General features: G+C 34.3%; 1 protein-coding gene across 1 annotated transcript; it reads left to right on the top strand.

Moving 5' to 3' along the window:
* The first annotated feature begins 6,354 nt into the window (after window positions 1-6,354).
* On the top strand, window positions 6,355-10,617 carry LOC122072732 (laccase-14-like). Its single transcript, XM_042637126.1, has 6 exons — window positions 6,355-6,668; window positions 6,791-6,942; window positions 7,140-7,384; window positions 7,469-7,597; window positions 9,042-9,986; window positions 10,084-10,617. Exons 1-6 carry the CDS (start codon window positions 6,567-6,569, stop codon window positions 10,212-10,214), a joined length of 1,704 nt encoding a protein of 567 aa, XP_042493060.1. The 5' UTR covers window positions 6,355-6,566; the 3' UTR covers window positions 10,215-10,617.
* Window positions 10,618-10,847: the final 230 nt, after the last annotated feature.

Raw genomic sequence — 10,847 nt, 5'->3', positions numbered from 1 at the left:
GGGGGGTGGTGAAGGATAAAAGAGGAAATAAGTCATTTTAGGCCGATATATTAACTGTTAATTGTAAAATTTTGTATAGATAGAATTTAAATTTGTTATACATAAATTAATAACAAATAATGTATCTTATTATTTATAAATAAACATATGTAAGGGAGAAAGAAAATTACATGATTACGTAGGCCTATGTCAGCAAAGGGTCCAATGAGAACATGCGTCCAAACATCCAACGAGAGCAAGATGGTCACTTCACCATTCTTGATTTTTGACACAGGAATGCATGAGCAGGTAGCATCATTTTCTCCATAAACATATTTTGTAATTTTTTTTTTTTTTTGTGAATATATGTTTATTTTTCCACATTTATTCCTACATTTCTATATGCTAGATAGTACTATTTCATTGAATTAAGTTTTTTATTTTTTATTGGTAAAAGATTTGAAATTGAATTTGTGATTAAATTAAACCATGATCTCTCTATCCAACTATCAAATCATATATTAGAACTATTTTCCTTGATAATTATTGTTCTAATATTAAAATTAACAAATAAACAACTTCTTAACCATATCCATTATGGGTAATTTAATTCAATGAGCAGAAGTTTTGAATTCATTCATTCATGCATGGTGTCAAAGGAATAATTTAAGCTACAAAAAAGTGCTTTTGGATAATTGACTTGTTTATCCATTCAAAATCATCAAATCCTAACCTACAGTAAGTTAGGTAGTATGTAGACAGAAGCCCCCATATGTGCCTCCATGTTGAGGTCTGAGTGTATGGCCATGCATTAATTTTACAAAAGAGAAAAATAATTTTTACCATTTTCAGTTAGACAGCGACGCGGGTATTGGAGACAGGACATTTTCATGTTTAAAATATTTTTCTCTAGCTAATGGTTGCTTTACATTCAACTAGTGGAGCCAAACTGTAGTAATTTTTTGTTGCATTGTGAGTTGTTAGTTGTGATTTGTGAAGGATGACCCCTCAACTGACCATTTTTTGTTTTATCTCATACATATGTGGATTAGAATAAAATTTGCATGTCTGGTTTGAAAAAGATTTTATCCTTGGAATGATAAAGGAATTGCCAATGGTTTTACTAATGGGGATTTTGATTAATCAATTCCTGATTCATATAATGAATGAGGTATGCTACCATCTTTTCTCTATTATCTTACTATATATATAATATTATTCTATTATATTTCATTGGTGTGCTCTTTTATGCCATTAATTCAGAAAATCTTTTTTTTCCTTATATGGGTATAACTTGTTGTCACTAAAATGGTGAATCAAGTCGATAAAAAAAAAAAAAATGATGTACTAAGAAGTTGTAATTTTATCTCAATTGCTCATTCTTTTATTCCTAAAAGTTATAATATTTAATACGAAGATGAAAAATATGAGCAAAACAATGCTCTCTGGTTGAGCAGCCCTTATGCCTAAACAGAGGAGTGGGGTAAATGATGCCCCCAATCCATGTGAAATACAAAACCTTCACCCTTGTTGATGGTCATATATGTCTTGTCAATCGTTTCGTGTCAGTGCAAGAGCTATTTGATCAAGAAGTGTTCTTTTGACTTATTTTCAAAAAGTTGAAAGTTATTTAATACATTTTTATTACAAAAAGGATAGGATATACCTTCAATGAAAAAAATGTGTTACCCTAAAACTAATGAATTACATCTCCACCTTTGGCATGACTATCAACAAATAACAATCCAATGACATGAACAACTAATTTTTAAACAAATATATATATATATATATATAGGTCTCAACTGATAATCCTAATTTATATTGTGAAGAATGAATATTGGAACGGTATCCCAATTAGAAGAAGTAATCAATACTTTCATGATGTAATTCAACCACATGAATAGAAGCGATAACAGAAAAATGCCCACAGTGTTTTGTTTGGTCAGGTGCATATATATGGATCTACCACATGAAAATAAATAAATAAATAAACTTATTATTGTGCTATTTTATCTATAAAGAAAACCAACAGAATTAGTGGAGGTTAGTTTTCCCACTATCCAAGGAACGAGGAATATGTCAATCAACTTAGATTAGGATCCATAGGGCAATTATAGATTCTATCATGGACCTACCATCTTACAAAATCATTTGGACTTTTTCTAGAGTATAGATCTATTAGAACGATCATTTCATGGATTACTTTGTTTTTTACACTCACGATAAAGAGAAAAGCATTACAATCATGTCTTTATGGTTAATTTTTTTTTTAGAAAAAAGAATGTTAGGGCACGTGATCACGTGATTTCTGCTGTTTAACATAAGAAGTCGAGAATTTATCATCCCTCTTTTCATGAATTGAAGAATCCTCTTTATTGATTCGTTAACATACACCTTTATTGGTCTCCACATTAATACAAACAATGTACAAGCGGTAACGTGATTTGATAGTCATCTCTTGTCCATTTTTTGTTATTCAATTATTATTATTATTATTATTATTATTATTATTATTATTATTATTATTATTATTATTTTAATATCAACTCTATGTTTTAATTAATGATGTGATGTAAAGATGGTAAGTTTTATTTTTTCCACCTAGCTTTCTTGTAGACGAAGGAGAGATGCATGGATTATTGCACAGTTCGGAGTTGTAAAGGTGATCAATAGCCGTGAAGAACAATAGAACTTATCCAATTGGAGCCTTATCCATGATTTTCTTGACATTGAAAATCGACTAGTGACTTTGAAGTCTTTAGAAATCTGATCCATCTAGTAGTGAGAAGCTTTTTGTGAAAAATTTGTCCCATAAAAAAGTGTTTCGTATTTTCTTCGTTTTCGTGATTAGACTGCTTAACTCTTTTATGTCATAAATTTCTTAATTTTTAAAGTTTTTCTTTTATATTAGATGAATTGTATTATAGGGTTTGTCCTGTTTAATTTAGGGACTTCTCAATCTTTATTTTAGTCTGTCAAAAAAAGGTTGTCTTATTTTATACTTTTATATTTTTTTTTCTTTAATACATACAAATTATCAATAAAAAAAAAAACAGTAGGACGTAGCTAGTGAGCCCCGATTCAGTGTTTGGATTCATTAGTGCACGGTTGGAGCAGCAAGAGAGATGAGGAGACTTGTCATCACAAGCACGAGTTTTTTTCCTCTTCACTTGGGAGAAATTTACCCCCAGGCCACAATTCATTCATTGTACTTATTTAATTTAATTTTTTAGGTGGACGGGGGATAAACTTTCATTCATTGTATTCTCTTCACAACTATTATCACACTGTTCACCGCATCATATCTTCTTTCTTTTTGGTACAACGGACAGACAAAGCCATCTTCTTTCTCTCTCTCTCTCTCTCTCTCTCTCAAAAGGAGTCATATGGGGCTGCCATATATGTTGGCTGATGTTTCCCATGCCACATCAGCATGAGAGCAATTACAAGAATGTGGGTGGTATTTTTGTATTAAGATGCGTATAACCCTTGATGGTAGATGTGTGGTAGTTTTGTATTAGGATGCGTATATCCCTTGATGGTAGAGAGTGAAGGGTCTCTATGGCCATGTTCGAAAATAAAACCATTCTGGTGTTTTTATAGTTTTTAAGGAAAAATTACATGATCCTTTGCAAAACTACCCACTTAAAATTTCAATTAACAAAAATATCTAAAATCAGGTTTGATTACAAAACTACCCACTCAATGATACCCAAAATCAGGTTTAGGTCAACAAAACTACTAGTTCAAAGTTTCAATTAACAAAAATATAAAGGATGAAGGAGAATCACTATTTTGGGTAAGTTTGTAAATCCAAACCTACTATGAATAATCTTGTAAAAAGAAACCAAAAAGAGGGTAATCATGTAATTTTTCTTTTTTGAAACATGTTTGGAACAATTTTGCGAAACAACTAAAAGAAGTTAAAAAATACAAAATACAAAAAGTTAGGACAAAAACGAACATGAAAAGGGTAATTTACCCGACTCTAGGCCTCTTTCTTAAATATCAAGGTTCAGCCTAAACAAAGTTTTTGCCATTTTAAAAAAAAGAGCTTTTAGAATTCAAGAATATAATAGAGTGTGCAGCTGTTGTCGAAGAACTAAAGATATACATAGACATATATGGTGAGATGCAGGCATGCCAATATACAGGGGACTTATGGTTGAATATTTTTTTAACAACTTGACCTAAGTGGTCTATTCAGATTATCCACTACCCAATAGTTGAAATTGTAAAGCCCCAACCCCTCTTAATAGAGGGGCAAGGGGGAGATTCATTGAAGCCCCAGCGACCAAAAATTGCTTTAGGATGTGCATTTTGGTACCTATATTAATTAGGTTAAAAAAAAAAAACGTGTTACTAATAAATTTCTCATGGCAGCCTTAATATGTGACACATGCATGATAGGCCACATCTTGTGGACAATTAGACTTTAAAGTCCCTTTCTTAGATGCCAAGTTTCAACTTAATCCTCCAAGTAGAAAATGTTTTGAAATAATTTAGAAAGAATTGAATTGGTATCACATGATATATATGTTATAGAATATTATAACATATATGTATATATATATATATATATATTTTTTTTTTTTCCGACATCAATATTAGACCATATATGGCCGTAAGATCTAAAGTTATATATCTTGCCTTGTAAGTAGTTACAAAGAAACTAAAATAAGAACAAAGAGAATTGTATATTTGTATGGTCTCCTTGCCAGTTTTAATATTTGACTTGTGGCTCATCCACCTCCACTAGTTTAGACTTTAGACCAACACTGTAGTGAAGTGATTCCATAATTTTCTACAAGGTGAAATAGTATGCTTTTTCAACCTGTCATTCCCATTGTATCTATCAATTAGTTTCACTTTGTTAGCAGAAAATTACGGATAAACTGTGAATTGACTAGTGGATTAAACGTCAAGTTAGAGAAATTGAAGCTCAGTCCCCTAAAGTATGCAAACGGTGTTTGCCTTTATCTAAAGTCTAAACAGCTGCGAGGCAGATATTTTTGGTCTTGCCACATAGAAATTTAATTAAGGATCCAAAACTATTAGGGTGTCGGTGATATATTTATAATTAAAGAAAGAGGTTCCTACATGCCCCTTAAGGGTTGCCTTCCTATAGCTGGCTTGCGTAGATGATATGGTTATTCTTACCATTTGACAAAAATGTCATAGTATATATTACATATGTGTTAAATTTTAAAATCTAATTCAATTAAATATCTTCTCTTGTGTCGGTATGCATTCCATGAATATCTAAATATTACTTCAACAATTATTATGCACTTTCTCATGAGTCTAGATCCTCTCCCCACGTGGTGACCTCCTTACATGGGGTCTCATCATCCATGATGTATTAGACCATGAGTCAATGGTTGATTAATTGCTTAGATTCATGGTCAGAATTCCCCTTGAATAGTGGGATCTCGTATGAGGAGTTAGATTCGTGGTCAGAATTCCCCTTGAACGGTGGGATCACTTATGAGGAGTATAACTACTCTCCCCACTTGGGGAGCTGATCTGAACCCTAGGATTTTTAATCCATATAAGTTTCCAGAACACATGGAAAACAATAATAATTATGGTTAAGACTTGACGTGTGGGTAGGATGTACCTAGGGCCATTTTTCAAGGAACACGAATCCGCCTCCATTGATTTTGATTATGATAGAATCAGTCTAAATCCTAGATAAAATTACAATTTTTTTAAAAGAGGAAATAGACAATAATGGGATAAGGTTGTGATTGTTATTGTTGACAAGAATGGGGAATCTACTCCAGTTCGATCCTAATTTGATTTGACCTCGATCATTAATCCAATTCCAATTCCAATTCTAAGAACCATACTTAGGGTTTCTGTGTGTTCGCAAAATTTGGGCCCCACGTAATCTATCGCATGACAAATATTAGCTTATAAATTGGAAATGTGGAAAAAGTTCCCACAACATGATATGTAGGAACTGGGTTCCATATTCATATTAGTTTTAGAAGACTTGAGAGATGATAAAGAAGCGATGTGTTCTTTTTTAACTGGATTGTGATTCAAATTATTAGACTATGCTAACCTAAAATCATGTGTTTGTGTCTTCTCAATCTTACCTAACCCTAAAAAGCAATCTTCCCTTTAGATAAATATACACAAAGCTACTATCATATGTTCTAACGGTAAAAAAATAGCCTTATAGTGGATCATTCTGTAGGACACAGCTTAACTCATACACGTTAATGTTCTGTTATAAACTTCAAATGACTCAATAATGTAATACCTTTGAAAAGATAATTAAAGATTAGGACTCTTTGAGTCCATAAGAAACCAGCTTTACAGCTCCATTGAAACATCGTGAAAAGGATGGAAAAATATGTTACTTCCAAGTTTTCCAATCTTGCTGAAAAGGACAAGCACTTTGGGTCTTTTTCTTCTTCCTTCAATTTATTATTTTTTCCACTTTCCGCGTGTAGATTGTGAGCTAACGGTACTAGCTAGAAAGGAACTCTATAAAACCCCATTGAGAAGATGATTCATAAACCATAGCTGGAAAGCAGAAAGGAGAGGCCTTGAATACTTTTGAGTGTTTGAAAATGGAGTTAAAGAAGAAGGGTCTGACTTTGGAGCTTTTGGCACTTGTGTTGTTGGAGCTCTTCAGCTTGTGCTTAGGGGAAACCTACAGATTCAACTGGAATGTAAGTTCATTTTTGTACTCATCTTAGCTTCTAATGTGAATAATTTTCATGGGTTTTTACAGACTAGTTCAAGACAAGTTTTAATTTTCTGTTTCTTTTTTTTTTTTCTGAGATTGTTGTAGATCACTACTGCTTCATACACCAGACTTAATAGCACCAAGGAAATATTGACTGTGAATGGGGTATATCCGGGGCCAGCAATACATGTCCGCAGAGGTGATAGGGTCTTCATCAATGTTGTCAACAACGGAACCTATAATGTCACCCTTCACTGGTATGCCTCTCTTTTTTCTTATTATGGGTTCCTCGGACTTGGATAGAATTCATTCTTAAAAGTTAACTATTAAGGAAAGATGCCCAAGTCCGTAATTATAAGTCTTCACATTAGGCTACTCACATCTGATATCTAATCTTGAAAATAGAAGTTTTTTAAAATTCTTAATGGATGCTTAACATTCTTGGGCATGGCAGGCATGGAGTGAAACAGCCAAGGAATCCATGGTCAGATGGTCCAGAGTACATCACCCAGTGCCCAATCCAGACAGGAGCAAACTTCACATATGAGATAAACTTCACCACAGAGGAAGGAACCGTTTGGTGGCACGCCCATAGTGACTGGTCAAGAGCCACAGTTCATGGCCCTATCTTTATTTACCCCAAGCTTGGAGCTTCCTACCCTTTCTCCACGCCCTACGATGAAGTCCCCATTATTATTGGTATGCGTTCATTACTACTCACATAGACCATTATGTCTGACTTGGTGGTTCAACATTATATATTTTTGTTGGGAAATTTTTTAGGAAACTGGTACATAGGAGATGTGATGGAGGTGCTTGAAGAAGCCATTCTGGGTGGAGGAGAACCAAATGCCTCAGATGCTCATACCATTAATGGACAACCAGGAGATCTCTATACAAGCTCCCAAGAAGGTAACTATATCTCAAACTCTAATTAACAAGTAAAACATGAGATTTATGAAAGCTATGTAGCCATATCTGATCAGAACTCATGACAGGAATTTAATTTCCAAGCTGCCATCGGAGGTGGCAAAGTGTGGAACTTTTTTTAAATTTTTTTCAAACTGATTGGCTTTTACCATCCTTCAATAATGGCATCTTCGGTTGTCTAGACCTCTGATGACAAACACTGGAAAAGGAGTACATTTCTTGTGAAAACACTGTTTTTTCGGTACAACCAAAGGTGATATTATTGAAATGGATATGGACAAGGAGAAAAATCCAAATTGATAATCTGAATTTAGTCAAAAAGAAGAAAAGGCAAGGGAACCTCTCAATCTACCGTTTCCATGCCTCAGACACAGTTGGGGTGTGAAAACGAAAACACCCAGTTGCCTTTTTCTTATTCTTTTCGTGTAGAAATCTCATAGTCATTTCATAAGAAGGGCTGGCTTCGTTGAAATTCAGGTGATTGAATGAATTTAGATTATAAAAAATAAAATATTTATTCTATGAGATGTTAGTAAGGATAAACATATTTTTTTTGGGTGAATAATTAAATATATTAAAACGCTTAGAAAAGAAAGAAAAGAAAATTACAAGGCTAAAATGCTACCAAGAGGAACTAAGTCTCAGATCAACAATCAGAAAAAGAACAAAAACATCAACCCAAGTATCAAATCTAAGCTGCACACATTATGATCATCCAAAAAATATCAAATTTTATGAGGTCTTATTGCAAGATTTACTTTTTTTTTATGTGAAAATATCCAACACACCTAAAAAATCACATACCTAAAAAAGAAGAGTAAATAATTATTTACCAAAAAACTAAAGGAGTGAAATTTTCTACAAATCAAAATGCAAGACGCGGTTTCTGTTTATCCAACGTTTCATTATCTGAGCAGTTAGAGCAGGTTAGGTCTTAATGAACTAAGATTTTCCAAAATATTGTGGGACCTATTATCTATAGCTTTAGAAGTTTCTCATTTCATCACTTTAATACTATGAAATGGAACTCTAACCAACAGGAGTGCTAGTTTGTACAATAAAAAGAGAAAGGGGGAGGCTTGGGGGATTAGAATCATGACCAAACATATTCCAAGACCGAATGAGTGGTGGCAAAGTCTCTAATTTCAAATGCTCAAAAAGCATTAAAAAAAAAAAAAAAAAAAAAAAAAAAAAAAAGTGAAGTGGTAGAAAATCTATTTTAAAGTACTGAAAAAGCAAAACATATAATTAAAGTAGATGGCAAATCATGAGTGGGAATTAAAGAAATTAAATTTGTTGAGAGTGGGCCTTTCGGACCAGAACCTTAATCTGGCGCCTTAGACCAACTCGGCCATCTCAACAATGGTTTAATTTATCAAAATATATTATATGTTATATATTTAATAATATTATATTGTGGTTGCAGGAACTTTCACGATGGTGGTGGAGAAAGGGAAAACCTATCTTCTTCGCATCATCAATGCAGGGATGAATGAGGATATGTTCTTTGCTGTAGCCAATCATTCACTCACAGTCGTTGGATCAGATGGGGCCTACCTTAAACCCATAACAACAGATTATATCATGATAACCCCAGGCCAAACCATGGATTGCCTCTTGGAAGCCAATCAAACTCTTAGTCACTATTACATGGCTGCTAGTGCTTATTCCAGTGGAGAAGGTGTTGGCTATGATAACACAACAACCACAGCAATTATCCAATACAATGGCACTTACACCCCTCCATCAACTCCATTTTTCCCAACCCTCCCTGATTATAATGACACTGATGCAGCAACTAACTACACTAAACGCCTTAGAAGCTTGGCCAGTACAGACCATCCAGTTGATGTCCCTCAATCTTTTGATCTCAGAATCTACACAACCATCTCTGTGAACACATTGCCTTGTGTCAATAACTCCTGTGATGGACCTGATGGGTCAAAACTCTCTGCAAGCATGAACAACATTAGTTTTAGTAACCCATCAATTGATATACTTAAAGCTTATTATAAGAATATCACAGGGGTTTATAATGCTACTTTTCCTGATGAACCACCTTACTATTTCAACTTCACAGCAGATGTGTTGTCATCTAATCTTTCAACACCAACAGTGGATACTAGGGTGAAGATGATAGACTTCAACTCAACAGTGGAGTTTGTGTTCCAAGGGACTAACTTGAATTCAGGGGAGAACCATCCAATGCACCTTCATGGATATAGCTTTTATTGGGTTGGATGGGGATTTGGAAACTTTAACAAGACAAAAGATCCTGAAAGCTATAACTTGGTTGATCCTCCTGAAATCAATACAGTAGGAGTCCCTAAGAATGGATGGGCTGCCATCAGATTCAGAGCAGACAACCCTGGTAAGTTTCTTAACTTTGTTTCTTTTCTATGCTAATTAACTAAGTATTGACATGGTTTTTTGATGATAAGTAATTAATGGGTTAATTTTGTGATCAGGAGTTTGGTTCATGCATTGTCATTTGGAGCGTCACACTACCTGGGGTATGAACACAGTGTTAATAGTGAAGAATGGTACAACCAGACCAACAAGTATTCGAAGGAAACCTAAATATATGCCTCCCTGTTGAGATTTGTCATTTGAAGAGGGTAGCTAGCTCTAGACGTCGGTATTGGACACAAGGGTTGTTGATCAGTTTTAGTATTTTTGTGTGTGAGAAGTCAAATAGTTAGATCAGTGATTTATCGTAGGAACTAGGCTACTGGAGTTTGTGTATTATTGAGGTTGGCCTTCCCCTTCCCCTTCCCCCTCCCCCCAATGCCCATCCCATTTCTTTGGTTCAATAAAGAGAAGGTTGTTTGGTAAGTTCTGAGCCATGGGTACTTCATCATAATAAGAGAAAGAGGTTGCTGTAAGTGAAGAAAAAAATCTTGTATTATTTTGTTTTTGTGTATGCTCACAAAGGCCGGTTATTGTAATTACTGTACTGTTAGTTGTATGCTCTCTAAAATAAAGAATGGTTTGAGTTTCCAGTTTGGCTGCATAGCATAAGTTAGTGTTTCCTTGTATCCATCTCACCTTGCACGATAAAGACTATGGTGACCAAAGCTAACCCTGCAACCCCGTGCTGCACCCTCAGCCCACACCCCTGCCCTCCCCCTACCATACGCAACCTGAGGAGAGAGAGAGAGGGAAAAAAAAACCGTGCTGCACCTTCATCCTCTTCTTCTTTTTCTTTCCTCTGTTAAAAACAAAATAAAAT

The sequence above is a fragment of the Macadamia integrifolia genome, chromosome 3 (genome assembly GCF_013358625.1).
Source record: "Macadamia integrifolia cultivar HAES 741 chromosome 3, SCU_Mint_v3, whole genome shotgun sequence".
Lineage (NCBI taxonomy): Eukaryota > Viridiplantae > Streptophyta > Magnoliopsida > Proteales > Proteaceae > Macadamia > Macadamia integrifolia.
This window is presented reverse-complemented; position numbering and strand designations above follow the sequence as displayed.

Coding starts and splice junctions, on each gene's coding strand:
- LOC122072732 (XM_042637126.1), top strand. CDS start 6,567: ATGGAGTTAAAGAAGAAGGGTCTGACTTTGGAGCTTTTGGCACTTGTG. Junction 6,943..7,139: donor TATAATGTCACCCTTCACTG/GTATGCCTCTCT, acceptor TGGGCATGGCAG/GCATGGAGTGAAACAGCCAA. Junction 7,598..9,041: donor CTATACAAGCTCCCAAGAAG/GTAACTATATCT, acceptor TTGTGGTTGCAG/GAACTTTCACGATGGTGGTG.